The sequence below is a fragment of the Malurus melanocephalus genome, unplaced genomic scaffold, assembly GCF_030028575.1.
Source record: "Malurus melanocephalus ecotype Western Australia unplaced genomic scaffold, MMel_1.1 scaffold_445, whole genome shotgun sequence".
Taxonomy (NCBI): Eukaryota; Metazoa; Chordata; class Aves; order Passeriformes; family Maluridae; genus Malurus; species Malurus melanocephalus.
In genome coordinates, this window is record NW_026623677.1 from 159,082 (window position 1) to 178,955 (window position 19,874).

Genomic DNA, 19,874 nt, shown 5'->3' on the forward strand with positions numbered 1-19,874 from the left:
TKATTCAACAGCAAATTCTTTCTATTCTGCATTAAGGCGTTAACATGCACTGTCATACAATAAACTCTGCTCACACCGAGCAAAAATTGGAACCCTGTGGCAGCAACAGGGCACTCTGAGAGCACAAACCACAGAAAAACATGATAGTGCGACCTGAGTGATGGAATCCTTTGCTTCTGTGCTCTGTTGTGTCACTCTGGTGACACAACACCAAGAAAGAGCCTCTCACTTCGCAGGGCCATCGAATCTGAACACAACACCAGATATGACTGCAATGATCCACTGCCTGCCCCAAAACCCTGATGAGCAGGCATGTTTGTAGCTTATAGCCCTGATTCCTGCAGGAGCAGCTCCCAGCAGCAGGCACAGGCTGTCCTGAGTCCTGTCCTGGCTCTCCATGGGCACGGGAGTGACCCCAGAGTGCAAATCTGGGCAGCTGCAGCAGCTGCAGGGACGTGTGTGCTCTGAGTGTGTGTGTGGGAGGGGGACTGTGGGGTGTGTGTGTGGCTGCTGGGCTTCCCTCCTGGAAATTCTGGTATTAATGACACATTAAAACCTCTCCAAGAGAGTGGATTGAAAAGAATGAAAGAAAGGAGGGGTAAAAAAAAAAAAAAATTGAAGAAGGCGGGCAGGCTGATGGCTTTCCCTGCAAAGTTTAGGACATCAAAAGTTAATTTGAAAGCACAGCAGATGCACGGATAAAAGCTGTCCTGGACACTATGCAGCAGCTCTTTCCTTTCCATCAGCATCTCCAACTTGTTGCCTGCCTCTGTTGGGTCCCCTTGCTGGCCATCAGCGCTGAGTCAGCCACACTGGGTAAGGATTTTGTGCTTTTTAATTTCCTGATGGTTGTTTGGGGGAGAGAGTTTGTATGTGTTTGAAACTGAGATGATCTTGTTTGCACTTATTTGTGAATGTGGGTTAGAGTGACAGAGGGCTATTATTAGARAATCTCCAAAATAGGATGGAGGTAAGGTTAAAATAAACAACTAAAGTAATGAAGAAGCTCACAGTGACAGCCAAGCACACTCATAGCACATGATATATATTGATCATTACATTCCCTTTCCTTTTTCACTTTTTTTTTTTAAACAAAAGCATTTAAAACTTGTTAAAAATCGTACTTCCTTCCTACTAGCAAAAGAAAAAAAAAAATCAAATGATTCAAAGAATATACACAGCATTTTCCCATAAATGGAATGCATGAAACGAGCCATAAAAGAAAAAAAGGCTTTAAAATAATATTCTGTTCCTCTAGGAAAGAATTATATACACCATATATCAGAGGAACATTGTAGATTAGTTAATTACACATAGAATAATCATACACAGCTATACAGCCTCTGGCAATAAAAATTTCTTGAGCGATTTCTCTGCTACTGTACACATTAAATGTAAGTCTTGTTTCACTCCAGCAGAGGGTTCRAAGGGGACATAGATTTTACATATGTGGCTTGTTTACACAGCRTTATTAATTGAACACAGAAATACATTGAGAACCATGTTAGACATTATTCAGCCAGTGAAAACTGAGTTAAAAGAAACTGYGAAAAGCAGCCAGACAAGAGCGTAGTCTTGTGAGTGATTCAGCTACAGTAAACTCTGCAGAGGCACTCCCCCTTAAAGGAATTATGTTGTAATATTCCACAAAATTTAATTCCAGTGGAGTTCCAACTGGTCTTAACAGTGACTGTCAGCCAGCACTCATTAGCTCCATGAAGATAAAACAATTTAAAGCCCTCTTCACTTGAATATCAAAGGGTCACCCAGAAAGTTTTGCAGGACTGAGCACAAAGCAAATGACCTTATCGCCTTTATCTTCAAACAATGCCTTTAATTTCTGAAACCTTCTGAAGGGTTGCCAGTTTTATGGAGTGTAGCAGTGACTTATCTGATAGAACAAGGTTTTCATCGGGGGAAACGACCTCTCAACTCCCAGTAACTGAGTAACTGTATTTGCCACTGTATTTTTCTTACTGAAGGTAATATATATAGGCACACTTATTAAACTGGGAGCACAAAACAAAATTAAGTAGCATGCAGTCTGTTAGGTGATACTGAAGGATTTGTAAAGCTTGTTGTGGGTTTTCTTCCATGGTATGGACTTGAAGTAAATGAAACTGCTCAAAAGAGTTTGCATTCTGACAGATTGTGTTGTGACATTATAAGGATATTAGCAGAGCCATATGCTGTTTACTTTTGTACTCTAACAAACCTACTAATCCCATGRGATTTTAATGGTGAATAAGGAAGATCTGACCAAAGAGCTTTTTGCAGATGCCTTGTTAAAAGAGAGAAGATGAAAAAGTCCTTTAAACACCAAGGAAGAACTTTAYCATCCTCTGCAGTCTCATTTTAGCTAATGAAGCTCCCAGTGGCTGAGGGTATTCTCAATATTTGGGATTTTTGCACCATTTCCCATGGCTGAGAACACAAAAGGGTTACTAACAACACTCATAGCTGCTCCCTTGTACAAGGCTAAGTAAAGCATCAAGGACAAAAGCGACTCAGTGAATCAGAGATGTGGGAGGGCTGACACAACACACAGCTTGTCAGACTTTTCTCAGATGAGATTCTGTAAATAAGTCAATCAAAAGAAAAAGACAATGGTTTTTTTTACAGAAAAACATTCACCTTAAAATAGATAGTTGCTTGTAGCATCACAAGATGGAATTTCTCCCCATCCCCTCTGGAGCCTTTTCATAATGTACTGAGAAAGTTTTTAATTTGGATATGAGTTTCCTACAAAAGCACCCTTGAAGCTCATGAAACCCACTGGGGCTTCAGTGCAAGGTGTTACACATGTAGTAAACTCAGATACAATTAATTGTTTGCAAGTTCACTCCTGTGGGTTTCTCTCAACTCTGAAACATGTAAAAAAAAAAAAATCTGAGCATACCCAGAGGTGAAGAAAGAGAAGAGAGAGGRTGRTGCCAGGGGAGGGTGAGGTGCCTGMAGYCARCATGGGAAGATGGTGTGCTCTCCAGTGACCCAAGTGGTGTAATTGGATTTAAGAAAGTAAACGGGAATAGACTAGCATGGCAAAAATCACTCAGAATATCTTGAAATTTTATGAGCCCCGGTCTTGCTTTCCACAGAGGAATGGAATAAAAGAGTATTTAATTTGCTTTGTGTTCCACCCACAAACAACCCATGAGCTCACTATGAGCTTCTGCTGTGAAATCTSAATACCACGGACTGTCCAGGCTGGAAGCGAAAATCTGCTGGAGCTGAGAACACATTTGCCCATGAGCMTTTCAAAAGGAACTATTCAAACCATTCGGGACTTTTCCCATTTGTCACAGATGACAACAAACTCTCCCATCCCTCAGTCAGACCTTCGACATTCCACACAGGTCCCCAGCAACCCCCAGGGCTTCTCCCATCCTCAGGGTCCCCAAGAACAGAGGGGGTTATCCCCCCAGGGAATCCCCAGTGTCTGGAAACAGCTCACAGGGATCAGGCTCTCAGGTCACAAGTGGGTTTGGCCAGACATTCCCGTGCCTCTGGAAATAACTCTGGGATTAATGTGGCTCTGTGTCTTTGCTCTGGAGAGCACAACGGACATTCACAAACACAGAATAACCCACTGAATGTTCTCCTATGGAAGAAAAGCCAAGGCTCCTGGCCTTGACAAAGAAATAGTGACAATTCCGAAATGGAGAGGAACAGCCTTTACAGTATGTTTCTCTCCCAACATTATCTTTAATTAACAAAARTCATTTACAGGCTAATATTATATTTCCCTCTCATTAATTTTTTTTCAATATCAAGTACCCCAATAGCCTCACTGTCTGGAATTGTCATGGAATCATAGWACAGTTTGGGTTGGAAGGAACTTCAGGGATCACCTAGCTCCAACTCTCCTGCCATGGGCAGGGATGCCATCCACCAGAGCAGCTAAATGGCCCAAGTTAAGCCAGTTTGTATTTTTTAAACTAAGTTTTAAATCTGAATTTATCTGATTTTGTGCTGTCAAAGCCAAGCAGGGATTGGACAATGGGTTCTGTTCTCTGATAACTTCTGTTTTCCACTCCTTTTTACCTGAAACACAAGGGCTGTGCCACTGCAGGGGAAGTTCATKCATGAGGAAAGCAAAATTGGGCACTGTTGAAGTCTAGGGGTCAGGAAACCTCTTTCACCTTAGTTTTTGACTCTCCTGAGCTTGGTATGTCATATTGTATTTCAGAACTTTGAAATTTTCGGGGAAATAATTTTTTGCTCATACATTTGCCTTTTAATACTCTGATGAAATACAATGATTTTTTTTTCCCCCCAAAGTTGTACAGGCTTAAAGATACATTTGGTGTGAGAGGGCTGCCTTTCAGCTGCATCTCTTTGGGGTTTGCCTATTTCCCATTAACCTGCCAAACACATGAGTGTTTAAACCCCTTAAGAGCTATTTACCACTCTGCACCGCGCTAAAATCGAGAACCAATTTATTACCCACCGCTCATAACAGCATGGGACATTCACAGCCAAAATATTTCCTTTAATGGTCCAGTTCCTCAAAGTTATTTTGTCTCCAAATGCCACATCTGAAGAAGGATTGTGCACATCCAACTTCCCCGGCAATCGATAGGAGCCGTGAGGAGTCGAGACAGATCAGTGTTTGCCGCTAAGCTGACAAGACAGATCGCTGCAGAGGGGGAGCTCTGCCTTACAGAGGTTATGGGGACGTGGAGAGGCTCAAGGTCATGGGGAAAATCCTTTGGTGGGGCTGAGATCAGCACTGAGACCCCCAGGAGGCACAGCCCAGCCCTGTTAGCCCAGGCCTGGCACATTACTGGCACAAAAGACAGTTTTTATAGAAAWTTGGAGTGCAGTAATAATGCTCAGYCTCTCGCCACCTTCCYTGTAAGCTCTGAGTTTAAATAGCCACTTACAAACTCAAAGGGACGCCAAATATTTCTAGTAGGTTTTAAACTGCTTAATGAGTTTTATGTGGCCAACACTTGAAATACCACCCCCGAAATTCCTTCTGTTTTCATTGCAAAATAATCCATTCACCTTCCAAAATGATGTAAGTGCTTTATCATACAAATGTAGTAAAAAAACAGAAGGAAAAACCATTCCTGAATTAGACTCATYAGAGACAATTTCTTTCCCAAATGTTCTTATTTCTTCCTAGACCACATGGGTAGCCTAAAACAATAATAATTCTGGCTTTGGAAATGGCTCTTTCCTTCCAATACTTTCCCTTTCCTTTTTTTGTGCCATAGGCTTGCTGCCTCAAAATGCTGGGAATATTGTAGAAGTACAATTTAGTTGGTTTCTTGTTGGGTTTGTACAGTACTTATTTGAATAATTGCTGGGGAAAATCCTCAAGGCCTCCAGGTTACTGATTTTGTCTACAAATTAGTTTTTCTAGAAGATTTGTACTGACTTTTTTGCTATTTTGTAGTTGGAGGAGGTGTCTTGTCACCTAAGAGAGGGAAGTTKAGTGCTKGGCATTGCCAGGGCACWGCAGAAATGGATATTGTCTTTAACATGGTTTGCATGTTTAATGACTTTCAAGTTTTCTTTAAAGTAGTGTATTTCACCTTCAGTTCTGACCTTTAATGTCACCGTGGCAGCTCCATTGTGTGTTTTGCCTTAGGTCGAGATTATTTACGGTGAAATCTGAAAACATGGATTAGATTGAAGAATATTTTTATCTGCCTCTGAAACACCAGTAAAGCCACATGTTAGTGCATGCAATTGTTTGCACAGCTTTTCTGGGAAGAGTTTTGTGCGTTGAGCTCTTAGGAGATTTACTTAATGAGAGTATGTACTCATTTGCTGCTTTCTGACACTTCTTATTTTGATTATTCTGACGTCTAATACTCTGATTGCTGTGTTCACACTGCATGGCATCCATGGGGAGCTGCGAGGGAAAATTCTACATATTGAAAGGGGAAAAAAAAACCTGATTGCCTAATATAGCTGAGGGATTGCAGCAGTCTGCTCTGCTCCTTTTGCTGGTTTTATATTAATTCATTGATTGAGAACGAGTTTGCTTATGCCCCTATTTATTTATTATTTTTTTCCCCACAAAGCAGCTTCCACGAGCTGGATAGCAAATTATCTGCACGCCACAGTAATGTGATGCATCTCCTGTGGTAGCTGGAGTGTTTTACAACTCAGCTGTCCCTTGGCACTCTGTGTGCTGGCTGTTTCAGTGAATGCCCCTCCTGCAGTATTTGCCAACACCTCATCAGTTCAGCAGCTCCTGCACCTCCCTCAAACTGGTGGATACCCCAACTTTTCCTYCTCCTTATGCTAATAAGAAAAGTCATAACACTCCCCAGCCTCACTTTCTCTCAGTTTTTTAAATGGCTGATCAACTTATGTTCAATTTGTCTCAGAAGGCAAACATATCTGGAAAAAAAAATAAATCTCAAAGATGATACAAAGACAAGAGAGGTCTCAGAAATTCCCAAATAGCTCTAAAAAGAGTTTAATGGTAAATAAGAAAAACTGCTTGGGGTCTGAATGAGACAATTCTTTTACAGAAAGGAGCCTGTCTTATGTCAGCACTTTCTTCCTTTTCATYCCCATTTGARATTGTATTTTGCTGATGTTTGACCRTCATGGAAACTTTTCATGGGATTTTAWYTCACGGGTTTTCTACAGGTCCATRTGAAGAGAAAAATAAGCCACTAACYGGATTTTAYCTTCCTTAACACCTAAACCAACATTTTGTTATTCATAACTTAATAATTAAAAATTTCTTTAGAATTAGCATTATTAGAGGTCATTGCATTCATCAGATAAGTTATTTGTTGATCTGGTCCAGGCACCAGAACTGACCAATTCACAAATATGTTTCAGAGATTCAAGTAATCTTTGTCCCTTTCCTCCAATAATTTTCTTTATAATCAACCATGGGCATGCTATAAAACTAGTTGTCTGTGACTCAGCCTCCCTCACACAGCACAGTTACTTTGATTCATCAGGTTACCTTATCATCAGCTCTGCTATTTTCTTAATGGACTGGAGAAAACAAAAATATATAAAAATTCACMGTCATTTGCTCTGTTTTTCTATTAGATGTTAAGATTAAAGCCAACAACAAAGACATAAACATGGTGAAATCTAATTAATTCCTTGGTTCTCTTTTGCAAAAAAAAAATACAAGGAAAATGAAGAGGAGGCTGTTTCCTACCTCTCTGTATCTGCAACTCAGTCTTCAATTGCTAAAATACATGGACATTTGATTTAACACAGCAAACATCAWTTTGGGCACCACAGTTATCCCTGCTTCATGTAATTATCACTGCAATTAGYGCAGCAGAAATGCAGTGAGAAAAATTAGGATGGTCACCAAAAATACAWCACCCAAATGCACCCATTTAGGGGGATTTTTGCCTCGGAATTCCATCACTGCTGTTATAGTCAAACTCCTCATTGTGCTTATCTTCTTAACACCTTACAGACTCTATGATTTCCCAAAAAATATCCTACTTCAGCTTGAATAACTGCTAATGGTCCACACAGAAAGATTTTCTTTTGTCTGATTGCTTTAACAACTGAAAACATTAAAAAAATTTACTTTTCTACTGATACATAAAACCAGGAAAAACCCAAAGTGTTAACYGCTAGTCTGATATTTTGTTAATCACTACTGACAGGAGAGATGCTGTGTTTTAGGATACAGGGACTGGATCAATCTCTTGTGTCACAGACAGGTGCCCTCAGAACTGCTCCATCGATCAKGCCAGGGACAAGATCTGATCTCAACTGTTTCACTTTCTATTAGTAATTAAATACMTCTTGAAATAAGGGCTTTGGTAACTTCTGTCATGTATTCAGTAAAGGTATAAACACCTGAGAAGGACAGCAGCTTCAATCAGTCTCTGGCATAACGTATATGTCCTATTTATATGAAAAAAAAAAAATAAACCAGTTCAAGTGCAGTTAGATGAGCAGATAGACCAATCATCAATTGATTAATACATATTATTTTGGTCAAAACCTTTTCCCCAATTGCATGAGCCTTCAAATTCCTCCCCTCCTGATACAAAACCTGTACCAATAAATGAATTTGAATTCAAATTTCTCTGAAAAGTTTCATTAACAGCATATAAAATAAAGAATACTTAAAATTTCCGACTAACTCTAACCCAGGCACACTTTTTTTTTAGAAGAATGCACACAAGCTCAATAAAAGGGGCAATAAATTTCAATATTAGTAATGATACTCGTTTGTGAGTCTTCAGCAATGAGGAAAGGAGAGATTTATGTTCATTTGTGCTTGGGAAGTAATGCTTTAATTCACCATTTTTCAACTTTCTTTTTTTTTTTTTTTTAATAATCAAAGGTTATTTTCTGCCAAAAGAAAGCCAAGGAGTATCCTGTGTCCCCTATTGTTTTATGCTTAAGGGATGAGGCGTAAGGCAACTAGATATTTCGAGCAAAGAAAAAGGGATAAAGTGAACTCAATTTCTGCTTTTTAAACAGCATAATTTTGCTAAAGGCATGGGACAATTTAATTTGGGAGGTTCTGTAAGGTCCTGGAGCAGCAGGTACCTGATGGCACACGACAGACAGGGATATATTGGAGTAAATTCCGTGGGAAGGGCTGGGGGCTGCTGGGCAATTTGTTACACAAACTGAAACCTGACATCTCAAGAGCCCTCATAACTTAAATTATATTTCAGCCTGTAAAATATGCTTGGGCTTCTCCAATATCAGAGGGTGTGAGCAAGGGATGGCAATTCATTCCCCGCACCCAGAGTGGGCAGCTGTGGATCACAAAGGCTGTTCCTGATCTCACTCTTTATTCACTCACATCCMATAACTCCTGCAAGGCCACGAGCCSATCYCTGCTCTTTAATTCCACCTTCATTTCCTAAAGTGTTGCCTTGTGCTAAAGCTCTCTGTTAAGCTGCTGCCATGTTTTTCCATTCTGGCAGAAATTATTGTTCTATATAGTTTGATTTTAAGAGTGCCTTCTGGCATCCATTTGGGGAAAAGGCACTACATAAAAGCAAAATCAATACGAGGGACAGTTATATTTCCTGAGCTTTTTCATTAGCTCTGAAATACATACATTCAAGGAGGGAGGAGGGAAGAATGTCTCAGAATGTCCCAAACTGAAGGAGAACAAGACAAAGGATAGGAGAACTTGTATAAATGTTCCCTGATGGGATCACAGGCAGATCTCTGCTCTCACTGCATCCAATCACCCCTGACACACACTGGCCTCTCCTGTGTCAGTCATCAAACTGCTGGAAAAAATGCAGAAATTTTGTGGTTTGGAAAGGAATGGGTTTCTTGACTTGTYCTCAGTTTTTGTTAAAGCCAACCTRACCAYTGACTGAATATTCACAGATAAACTTTGCCTTCACTCAGCAGTAAAATGAATAAAAAAATGTAAATAGTACTGGGCCAAATTCTTCCTCAAATCCCCACTGAATTCTCCCCATTCCATCTCTGCTTTTCTCTCACAAAATMTATCAAAATATTTTTCTTTCTACCTGAGCAGACAGTCCTTTTAAGCATCCTTGGATAAAATCCTCATCACCTGACRTATTTTCTAAAATTTGCAAAGAGCCGGAACAAATTCTGAGAAGCTGTAATCTGTATTTCTACAATTATGATCTTAAAGTTTGCAGTAAGTTTTTATCAGAACAAAATGGTTGCTGCTTTATTAAAGCCCAGCCAAAAAAATTAAGATTCAGGCTGCTCTATTAGCCAATATTCTGACACAGGTTACCAAACCAGAAAGGCCAACAAGCATCTTATTCTAGCTTAGAGTAAAATTTCAAATCACGGTGTCTATTCAGCATCAGCATGCAATTATGGGAGTGAGGAATTGCACACAAGCCTTTTTTTTTTTTTTCTCCCTCCTCTTTTTTTAATACAGGCCTTCTATAATGGCATTTTCATTAGCAGGAAATACCTGTTGTCTGTAGAAAAATAATTTGTCTTGCTTTYTGAAAACTAAATTACCCTCTCTAAAAGATTAGCTGATAAAACACTGTATAAACTCATAAGCATTCCAGGTTAAATAACAAAGTTTTGCTTCTTTCTGGTGACCCCTAGTGATGCATTTTATGAGAGAGTTCAAGAGCAAACACAACAAGTTATTTGTTTCTGAAACGCAGATAAAGCATCTGGAAGATCTTATCTGTGCGATTTTGCCACCAGCCCATAATTCAGGGAACTGGAAAATAAAGACCCAGAGAACTTATCAGTGTGGGATTGTTGATTTGAAAGCCGAGTGAAGCTGTGGAGAAACGTGAGGTGGCAGAAAAGGACAGCACCGAGCAGCAGAACAGCGTTTGTAGGACCCCCACTGCCTAAAATCAGGCTCTTGGGTTTAATGCATACAACATGACATGGTTATATCACCAAACAGCTCTACACATCTCTCTCCATGTTTGCCTTTTTGCCATTTTTTCCTGTTTTGTTATTCAAAGAAACTCCCATCCTGGTTTGGCGCCTCTCAGGGCTCTCAGAGAGGTAAGAGAGGGAAGGAAAAAAAAAWTKGGSMRSCAAAMYTGGGGGGAAAGCAGCCATTAAGTAGAATTTCATTCTTGCTATCATAGATATCTGGCCCAGAGATCAAAACTTTCTTCAACCCCATTTCATGAGTGCACCAGAAGGGGAAGGATCCCCTCTCCCTGCCCAAGGACTCTGCTCCCTTCCTGCCCTGCCCAGAGCCTGGCTCATCCTACCTGCTGCTCCCCATTCCTGCTCAGTCTTCTCCTTGAGCATTTTGTCTCCCCAGAATCCTTGTTCCAGGGGAAAAGGRCAGGAAAACATTTCTTGCTTTATCTCTAATCATAGCAGCAAGGTAGGACTTTACATTTTAGCAGCTCTTTTGAGCCGTGTACTGAGAAACAATRGAGTCATGGTTTGATACCAAACAAAATGGAAGAGTATGTCTAACTTCAAACTCATGTTATCAGCCCCAYAAAACCATGTTAAATTCAAGGCTGTTGGTCCTGCCCAACTGATTCTCACTGGGAACAGAACAACCATACAGCGAGCAGAGTTTGGTTCATTTCTGCCTTGTAACAGCTGCCCTCAAACTTATTTTCATTTAAAAAAAATATTGAGACCAGCCTTACATGGCACAGATTCCCCTTTGCATAGTTTTACGTTTTTTCTCCTCAATCAAACTATTGAGAAAATAACATTCATCATCTTAATATTTATATTGCTGACACAAAGAAAGGCAAGAAAATTTCCCTTCTGTTTTTACAGCAGAATATTTATTGCAGCTAGCTAGGATCTGGCGTGATTAAGTCATATTAAAGACATTTCTGTCTTCTGAAGTTTTATACTTGGTTAAAGAACACRTTTTGATTTTGAATGTGACAATATTTCTTCACAGCAACACAAATATTGCTGTCCTTCCCCAATGGGTCACAATGAAGTCAATAAAATATGCACGAAGAAATGCAAGCAGCATTTGGCTCAATATAAAGATTGATAATGTAAGCACCCTAAAAAAAAAGTACTTTTTATCATCATAAGTCTCTCCTGGCTTTTTATAGTTTTCAGTGAGAAAAGCAATCCATCATACTTGAACTTCATCCACATTCCTGGAGCCAACATTTAGTACAAGTCAATTTTTAATTATGATATTTTTATAAAACCTACAATTTATTTGCCGGTTTTGTAAAACACTTTAAACAGCAAGTCATCGATATAAATTATGTAAATCTCGAGGGRCCCCAAATTCATTAATCTGGCTGAGTTTCACAGCAAAGCAGAGCACAGCACAGTTGACTGGCTCTCCCTCTGATACCCCAGAGCAGCAAAGGTGGGCACAGCAGTGAGGARCAGTGGGAAATCACCATTTTGCTTTAGAGCAGTGTGGTTTTTAACCTTTTAAATAAAATGCCCATTATGCTGAAAATGCCTGTTGCACTCTCGCATTTAAGGCCGAAGGAAAATGGGTCTTTCAGCTGCGACAAAATGTTTCTCATGCACAGTACTGCACAAAGAGCATGAACCTCTATGCCAAAATACTGAGCTTTGCAGCCAGCCTATCCACGAGCTTGTGGCTATCCCATTCCTACAGAAAACCACAGCAAATCCTGTTGGCAGCCGAGGAAATGTRCCCAGGAGGAGTGAGAGCAGCAGCAGCCCTTGGGGAGCAGCAGCCTCACACTGGTTTCCAGCCTGACTCTGTGCTTTGAAGGGAAACCAACGAAGTCTCTTGTGCCAACATCCTTTTACTGCCACAGCCCAGAGGCTGCAGAGCTGCTGGAATGGACTTTCCCCTGATCTGTGTGAAGCACAAACTCTCTTTTCTCCTTCCCAGCTCCTGTTGCTGCTCCTTTCCCAGTTCCCCCCAGTCAGGGACTCTGTCACCCTTGAGGCAATCTCACCTCTCCAGACCCAACATCTGCTTCTCTCAGTTAAGCCAGCTTGTCCATGCCTCCTTTAAAACTATATTTTTTTTTTGTTTTTTCCCAGCTGTTCTCCCTTTTGGTGGCCACCTCAGTCCTTTCCAGCTGTTATCTCTTTGGGCACAGCTGTGCTGGYTCCCTCCCCAGCTGCTGGCAGCAGCTCCGTGCCTTCCCTTCCTTTGTGTGCACGGGCATCCTCCTGGAGCTGCTGCTGTTAGAGAGGGTGACAACACAGACCAGCAATGAATGAGGATTATTTTTGCTCAGGCACAGGAGAGAGAATCACAGGGTTTAGCCTGGATTCTTTAATAAAAAGAGCATTCTGTGTGTCTCAATTTTTATTTTTTTTTTTATTTAAAAGTAGCATGCGGTTGTTGTCTGGGTCTCAGCCTGCCTGAACCGACACCACCCAAGTTCCTGCAGGGCAAAGGGAAGAGGAACTGTGAGAAAGCAGAGGAACTGTGAGAAGGAAAAGCATCCTGGCTGATGGGCCTTTCCAGCACCTCTTGCTTTCAGTGCCTTTCGTTTTGTGAAAGTCTGTGCAGGAGACCAGAGTTTCTGGTGTGGAAAAGGGAGATAAGAGTGAGAGGGAACAACTGCAGCATCTCGGGATGTCCATTAAAATGGAGTTGTAGAGTAAAGCACGATGGTTTAAAAAAAAATAAATAAATCCAATGGGTTTTTTACCTTTCCTAGGGGACAATTCCCACACACTCCATTCTCTTTTCAGCACTTGAAACAGTTTCTCTTCCTATTTACAGAGTAAGATATACAGTCTGTGCCTCAGTTCATATTTTTTGRACTTCAGATGCTCTTCTCCATATTAAAACATCTCACAGGCAAATGCATCTCCTTATTTATACTTCCTATATTAACCCAGTTACATGGTGGCTATAAAATTCCATAATAAGAAATAAGAGTTCTCATTGCGCATTCACAAAGCCCTCCAAAGAACAGAGGAAGAACAGGCCATAGGCCTCATAAATCCAACTTAATTTATTCATAGCAGGATTGTAAAAAATCAGATATTYTTATATTCCAGGGTATTTATGATGAGATGGTGAATGTATAAACMTCCCTGAACAATAATTCAATAATTGATGATAAAATAACAAAATAGATAACAGGTTTCAAAATTCTTGCATCAGAAGACTGAAATATTATAAACAATAACATGGCTTAGAAGCACTCAATCGAATCTGCAGTGGGTGAGGGCAAGAATATAATTTCAAAACTTTCAGAGCTCTCTGATCCTTGGATCCAGGATCTTCCAGCTTCACTGCTTCAGTGTCTGCACTAATATACATTTTCCTTTCATCAAATACACCCAAGTAACCTGGGGATGGGGGAGATTCTGTGATTCATGATCTTTTTTGGTCTCCACAAAGTTTTTCAGGAGTTATATCCACAAGAAAAAGGGAGTGATAGGATCGACCTGTCTGTCCAGTCACTGGGGCTGGGGTTATCTCTGGTTTTTTGCCTGTCACGACAGAGGAAACTTGTTTTGGTCATGCCCACGTTCTGAGAAGAGAGGATTTGGCAAATGCCACCACCAGAGCTCCCTCAGTGACACGATAAAAGCCCTTCCTGTACCAACCATGCTGTTGCTCTTATTCAGTCCAAGCCCCTTGGACAAATCCATCTTGGCAAAAATGATATTTTGCTCTAATCACCTGGATCTTTACCTTTCAAAAGGCAGAAATTCCTTGTTTTCCACCTCAGATACATTCACAGATGTTGCTCTCCAAGCAGATGTTTGCACAACGCTCTCCCTCAGCCCAGAATTCCCCTCCCGTGCCATGCACATCTCAGCCACACAAAACACATCCTCGTTTTCCCTTTCGCTAGGCTAAGCAAATTAATTTCAACCCACACTTTAAAAGCAAGCTCTTCATTCTCCTGATTATCCTAATAGCCTTTCCCACTGCTTGTGCAAATCAGAACAAGCAGGCAGGGATCCAAATGAGCTCTGTACAGTGGCACTGATTTAACTGTTGCTCTGCTGCTTTCCCAGCACTGAAAGCAGCTTTTCACATCACAGTGGGAACAATCACCTTGTGATCAGATAGTTTATCCTTCTTTTATTGACACAATTCTACTGTTAGTTCTCAGGCTGGCTAATGTACTGCTCTGCCCTGCAAGTGTTCAAATCTCATTTGTATGTGAACAGGACTTAAAAGGGGTTTTTGGAGATTATTCTAGATAACAGCACATAAGATGTGYGCCTGCTCAATTCAATGGTATTTGCCAGAGGAAGGAGGAAAATGAATGTGCAGCAACAAAGGAAATTCTGTGACTCAGCCAGAAAGGTAAAAAGCCGGAATCCAGTAAATATCAGTCTTTAAGGATAATAGCTTGCAGTGTTCAGCCATTCCTCACAGGTTCCTTATCTACAGCCTCAGTGGCACTGAGCGAGGAGAGAGAGAACTCAACCAACAGAGCCTCTCAGGAGAAAGGGATGCACACTCTGGGCCACTTTTCAACCCCTTCACAATTATGAATGGCTTTTTGTTGATCATTTAGATCAGAAATCAAGCAAACAGGGCTTTCCTGCTGGAAGGAAGGTTCTCATTTACAATATTTCTGCTTATAGAACTTATTTCTCATTTACAATATTTCTGCTTATAGAACCTATTTCTCCCCTTTAAAATTGTTCAAGAGCACGTCAAGGTCAATTTCCTGTCAGGGGCCAACAATGCAAAAATTTGTGCTTGTGTGATTTTGTGTGATTATGAAATCCTCTCGCTGCTCTCAGAAACTGCAGCACAAGCAATCATTCCTGCTTTGTTCTTTCCCGTTTAAGTTGCTGTGAAACACTCGGCAAAATGTAAATGCGAATGCAGATCCTCCTGCTCCTTCCTGCCTGACAAARCTGATGGGGAATCTCTTCACAGCTCTGCTTTATTTTGTTTTTTTGCCCCTCCCAGACATCCTGGTGAGTCTCTGTCTAGGAAAGATGAGACATCCAGGCTGCCTCGTTAGAAGCCAGCTCAGGGGTGACACAGCACGTCCAAAACCCAGCAGTTTGCCTGTCTCCACCTCCCAGGGGAATCTGCCATCCCCACACCCCGGAGGGACCAGTCCCACCTCCCTCCTCACAGCCAAAGGGGGATTTGGGACAGCAGGACAACAACCCCATAGCCCAGATGGCCTTGGAGGCCACCCCTTGCTGTGTATAAAAGAGAGGAAATTCAGATAAAATATAGACATGTTGAAATAAAACCATCTTTTTTTCTAGAGGGAATTAGATAATAATTGTATCCAAGACCTGTAGGAGAAGATCACTGATTGCTGTCTGGTGTCTGCAGAGAGCTACAGCTCCCTCTTAATGATGCTCTGGCATTCACACTCGAGCCTTCAGCAAGAACTCACAATTAACATAAACAGGGTGCTCCTTATGCATTGCTGTCTCTATTTGACTTGAAGAAGCAGATGAATAAAACTAAATAAATGTGAGCTGTTAGACCATGGGATTTCTAGTGGTTTTGGGAACAGGCKTTGGAAGTTTTAACTGCAGACAGAAAGATTGGAGATCACTGAGATCGCTTCCATCCCACACTAATGACTGAGCTTTCCCAAATCAAACCCCAGAATTCACAGCCAGGCTTAGAACCCACTTTGCTCAGATCCCCTTTTACAAGCAGTAATGACCACTAATGAAACAGCCAAAAGCCCAGGTGGCTCCCCTGCAAATGTGCATTTCAGWGCCCCCAGACCTGATCCTGCAGCTGCCAGCTTCACCCTGGGAAAACCACTACAGCTGGCTTCACGTCTAGGAAAAGAAAATGAAATATGTTGCATTTTCACAGCCATCAATCAGCAGATGCGGTGCCAGGAAAGCTTCATAATGATGTAGATATCACCAACTGACTTTGCAAAAAAACAAAGAAATGTGCTTTTCAGGGGGAAGACTATGGGGGAAAAAACAACAGATGATCTCAGTGTACACTTGTGATCCTTTTCTTGTCAGATGGGAAGGGACTGAGATCAGAAAGCCCCTCCTGTGCCAGAGGGACAATGTCCACCCCTGTCCCCAAGGAAGGCACATTTCACCCCCCAGCACCACCTCATTGGATCATGGCAGGGGGCTCAGCCCCAGCCTCACATCATTTAATGAGTGCCTTTGCCTGCCCTGCTGAGCTTTCTATTATTCTGTGGAGAAGAAAGTTCCGAGAGCAGAAGACCTTAAAATGAAAACAGAATTGGAACTTTAGAGTTATGCAATGATCCGAGTAAACCCAGAAATAAATACAAAATATTAATGAATAAAATGTCAGTTTTGGTGCTTGATTGGTTTTTTTTTTCCCCTAAGTGTTCTGCAAAATAGCTGAAAATCATCAACAGCACCACTGCTCCTGAGTGTTATATTTCCAAATGTTTTTATGCTTTTACYCCTTTTTATTATCTTTACTGTTTTCCTGAGAGAGACACGGAAATGYCTGGCGTGACTCACGCTGTGAGCAATCCTTCTGTGAGAGCTGAATGAAAACAGGCTGATAACAAGGGTGATTTCATTAAAAAAGAGCTGGGYCCTGGGACTGGTCACACGGGACGTTATTGAAATTACACGTGCAGAACCCCAGCGCTGTCACATTGCTTTAGATCATGTTTTCCGTGGCGCAGGAGAAAGTACCTTTGTCATTTCAGTGGAGAAAGGTTGGGGATGATTGAGGTAAAACAGCAGGAGGAGACCAATATGATTAAGTCACACAACCAACTGCCCGTGTAGGACACAGTAACGGAGGGGAAGGTAGAGGGCAAACCAAAATTAAGTCAAAAAGGACACAGGAGACAAAAGGCTACGCATGCAGGACGTGGAGAGGATGTACAGTGAGCCCATTTGTACAGCAGGCAGAGTGCAAAGTTTCCATGCCCTGTATTCAGATATTTCCTGTTAATATTGATGGGAACTCTGCACCAACCAGCGCTGGAATGGACAGTGTTTAGTGAACAAGCGTGGAGAGAGGCATGTCTAATTAATTTTACAGTGGTGGGCAGAAAGGTCAGATGACAGCCTGTGAGTAAAAACCCCAGCAGCCAGATTGAACAAGAAAAGGAAAAAAAAAAATACAAGGAAAAAGAAAAAAAGTCTTTGGGAAAAAAAGGAAGGTCAAGTCTGGACTCGCTCTGGTGATTGTTCACACCTCTTCAGCAGAAAATAARGTCTTAATTTTGCTGCAGGTCACTRGGTARGAATGGCCTYACTGCAGGAAATCTTGGCCATTTCAGGGGCAATATGGGCTGCTTTAATTTGCTCCTTCTGAGCAGGAGGGTGTGGACAGAAGTCMCAAACCAGGGGCTCACACGGTGATGGGGCAGCAGGGAACCAGCACTGAGAGCAGCAGCAGCACTGCCTGGTGAAATCCTGCACTGGTCAGATCATTGAGCAGGGGAAATTTCCACAAATGTCTGTATCCACTACGAGGGTATTTATTATTCCATCCTTTTCCCGTGGACATGGAACTACAAAAGTACTGAGCAGTAACAGCAGCAGGAGTGAAAAACCCAACAACTTCCAAGGCAAGGAATCACTCTGTGCCATGACAGAGGACACTGCCCAGCACGGGGGGATGAGCAAATATTTCCCCTTCCATCTCTCAACACAAAAAGCCATGGTGGGAATTGCTCCCCAAACAGGAAACCCAAAAACTACAACTGTTTGCAYGGCTGCAGTTTGCTCCTGGTCCCTGTGAATTGTGACCCAGCCTCTGTGGCATCACCCTGCCCTGATTTCCTGCAGTGCCCAGGGCTGGGGACACTCCATGGCAGAGCAGCAAACCAGCATTTCACAATTTTGAGCGCGTGGTTTTAATGCAACTATTGCTCAAAGCAGCAAAACCCAGCTTGGAAATCCCATTTRTTTCCAGAGAGGCTTTTTCCTCCTTTATTACACCAACTGGGTGCTTCATTTGCAGTCACTAATTTACTTTCATGGCCWTTGTGGGGTGAAGGCCAAATATCAGTGTAAAAGGCAAAGGAAAGCAGTGCACATCCCTTAACAGGGAAGAGAAGACAGGGAATATAAATACATTCAAAATCATTTTTTGCTTTGTTTTTCTCAGAGACGCTTCATTATAATAAGATATTTAGTTTATTTCAAGAGGTAAATAAGAATACAAGAACAAAAAAAAAGAAAGAAAAAGCTAAAAATGGGTATACGACCTTGAGCAAAAACCAAATCATTATTTGAATCAAAAGTTGCCTTCAAAAATGAATGCAGAACTTCCCACACCCAAAGGGCAAAAGCAGAGGCAAAACTTGATGTGATTGATAACAAAAAAATTTTTAAAGGATGGTTTGAGAAGCTACAAAACAGCCAGACTGCCTCCCATGCAGGTTCCTAATGACTTGCAACTTAGTTATTAAGAAAAATTAAGAGTGGAATTTGTTACTGAGCATAGCACAAATAAAACACAGCAGCTCCTTAGACATGTGCACGTAGATTTGAGAGGCCATAGCTGGACTGATGTGACTGATTTTGCTCATCCTACTGAAATAAAGCTGGAAAAATTAGAGGMAATTGAGAAAGGGAGCTGCAGTGCTAACAAAGGACCTGGGATTGTGGCCTGAAAAGAAAGAGWAAAAGAAAGAGGCTTACCTCAGAGAAGGGAGCACTGGAAAGGGCTGTGTTTGTTCCTCCAAAATGTGAAGCAGAGAGGCAGCAGTTGGCTGTTCCTCACATCTGCAGATGGTGGAGAGAGAGGGAGAGCAGCCTGGACACCCTGAGCCMTGAGTTAAGGGGTGAGACACCTCGGCTGGGAGAGCAAGTTCCTTCATCTGGAACATGAAGGGGAAGAGGCAAACCCCACAGGAGCATGGCTTAGCAATCCTAAATCCTCAGGAAATGGGGAGATAAGGGGGCTGGGAAGAGCTGGTGTGGATCATCAAGAGCCAATTGCCCCACGTGAGCCAATTCTGGTGTCTGGCACTGTCACTGGAATGGCAAGAGGAGGTGTGAGGTGTGGGGTATCCTGCCTTCACCAACACCTCTGGGACAAATTAATGGCTGYAGAGACAGGGAAATGAGGCTGAATGTGCCCAAAGTGCTGGGGTGMATGATCCCTGAACCCAGAGCTGCCCAAAGCAGAGCCAGCCACAGAGCTGCTCTTCYCTTTCATGAAAAGCACAGAGACTCCTTTTATTTCACTCTTTCACACTGAAATRAAACAAAATTCCTTTGAAATGTTTAGCAAAGCATGGAGAAAGAGAGGGAAAGGGAGAAAGATCCTCTTCTCCTCCCCTTTCCCCACACCCACAACCCTGTAGTAGCTATGGGCCCAGGAGATGGTGACATTAATTTGGGAAGTTTTGCTCAGGCAGACCCAGAGCAGAGCCCAAGTCTCTCATTTTGTGGTTTCTCATGTTCTTTGATTATGCCAAAGTGCAGAGCTTTCTCCCTTTTCTTTCCTCCCCCTTTTCCCCTCCAGCAATTCTGTACTAAGAATCACACAACAAAAACTTCAATGGAAAAGCACCCTCTGTGAAAATCTCAGCTGTGGCGAGTCAACATTTTCCAAGAGAAAA

The 19,874-nt window shown here is 41.8% G+C and overlaps 1 protein-coding gene across 1 annotated transcript in view; it reads left to right on the forward strand.

Moving 5' to 3' along the window:
* Window positions 1-707: 707 nt before the first annotated feature.
* LOC130581923 (von Willebrand factor D and EGF domain-containing protein-like) overlaps window positions 708-19,874 on the forward strand; it is a 154,938-nt gene continuing 135,771 nt past the window's right edge. Inside the window, 1 exon segment of the mRNA XM_057380324.1 lies at window positions 708-816. Within this exon segment, the coding sequence (XP_057236307.1) occupies window positions 720-816 (97 nt within the window). The 5' untranslated portion in view covers window positions 708-719.